This window comes from Verticillium alfalfae, genomic scaffold (genome assembly GCF_000150825.1).
Source record: "Verticillium alfalfae VaMs.102 supercont1.6 genomic scaffold, whole genome shotgun sequence".
Lineage (NCBI taxonomy): Eukaryota > Fungi > Ascomycota > Sordariomycetes > Glomerellales > Plectosphaerellaceae > Verticillium > Verticillium alfalfae.
This window is the reverse complement of record NW_003315033.1, coordinates 1104332-1105167: the sequence shown is the minus strand read 5'-3', so window position 1 is coordinate 1105167 and position 836 is coordinate 1104332. Positions and strand designations below refer to the sequence as shown.

At 51.0% G+C, this 836-nt stretch overlaps 1 protein-coding gene across 1 annotated transcript; it reads left to right on the top strand.

Moving 5' to 3' along the window:
- Window positions 1-7: 7 nt before the first annotated feature.
- VDBG_05429 (hypothetical protein) lies at window positions 8-692 on the top strand (the record flags this gene model as incomplete). The annotated part of the gene is made up of 1 exon (XM_003004270.1): window positions 8-692. The coding sequence occupies one exon, from the start codon at window positions 24-26 to the stop codon at window positions 249-251; it is 228 nt and encodes a 75-aa protein (XP_003004316.1).
- Between the last annotated feature and the right edge of the window lie 144 nt (window positions 693-836).

Here is an 836-nt window from a genome sequence, read left to right as displayed (position 1 = left end):
CCATTCTATCGTCTGCACCTGCCATGCAGATCCGCTACCTGGAGGCTATGCAGGCAATGGCCAAGTCTGCCAACAGCAAGGTTATCTTCTTGCCTGGTGCTAGCCAGGGCATGCCTTCTTTGAACAACGCGCACATCACGGATGGCAACGGCGAGTCCAGCAACAAGAATGATATCACCGGCAGCGACTTCGGAGGTGGGAACCCCGGTTTTCAACAAGCGCTGAACTCCCGCGTTATCGAGAACCTTTAAACGTGTTCATCGAATGCTGACTCGAGGGTTGCGTCGCGTTGAAATAGCGTGGTCCCATTCCTGATTTCGATGCCCTCCCCTCGTTGCTGGGCATCTGTCCTCGGCACTGCGATCTTGCTTGACGAATTCTACGATAACCCTCTACACAATCTTTGCACTTCCCACAGTCAACCCTTTTTGTCGAATTTCATATACCCACGCTTTTTCATCGCAAGAACGACTCGCAAGGACGAATGCACTGTTCTTGCTCAGTTTTCTGCAGACAGGAAGTTTGCAGTAGCTCGGGCCGCACGCAGAGACGAAAGATGTCCTGCGTCGTTGCCGAGAAAAGGCAGGACGGATGATACCCCTCGTTCGCTACCATTCCGTGATTCAAGGATACGGTGGTTTTGTATCTGCTTGGGTGCAGATATCTTAATTAGTTGCTTAGTCTTTGTGCGCTCGACTGTTCTTAATGAATTCGACTGTTCTTAATGAATTCTACATGTTTGTTTGCATGGCATAACTTCTGTCCTCCGGTAACCTGACCCAGTGTTGGGGATGAGCCTCTTGCGAACCATGATTCCCGCCCGCTAATCGCTCCTG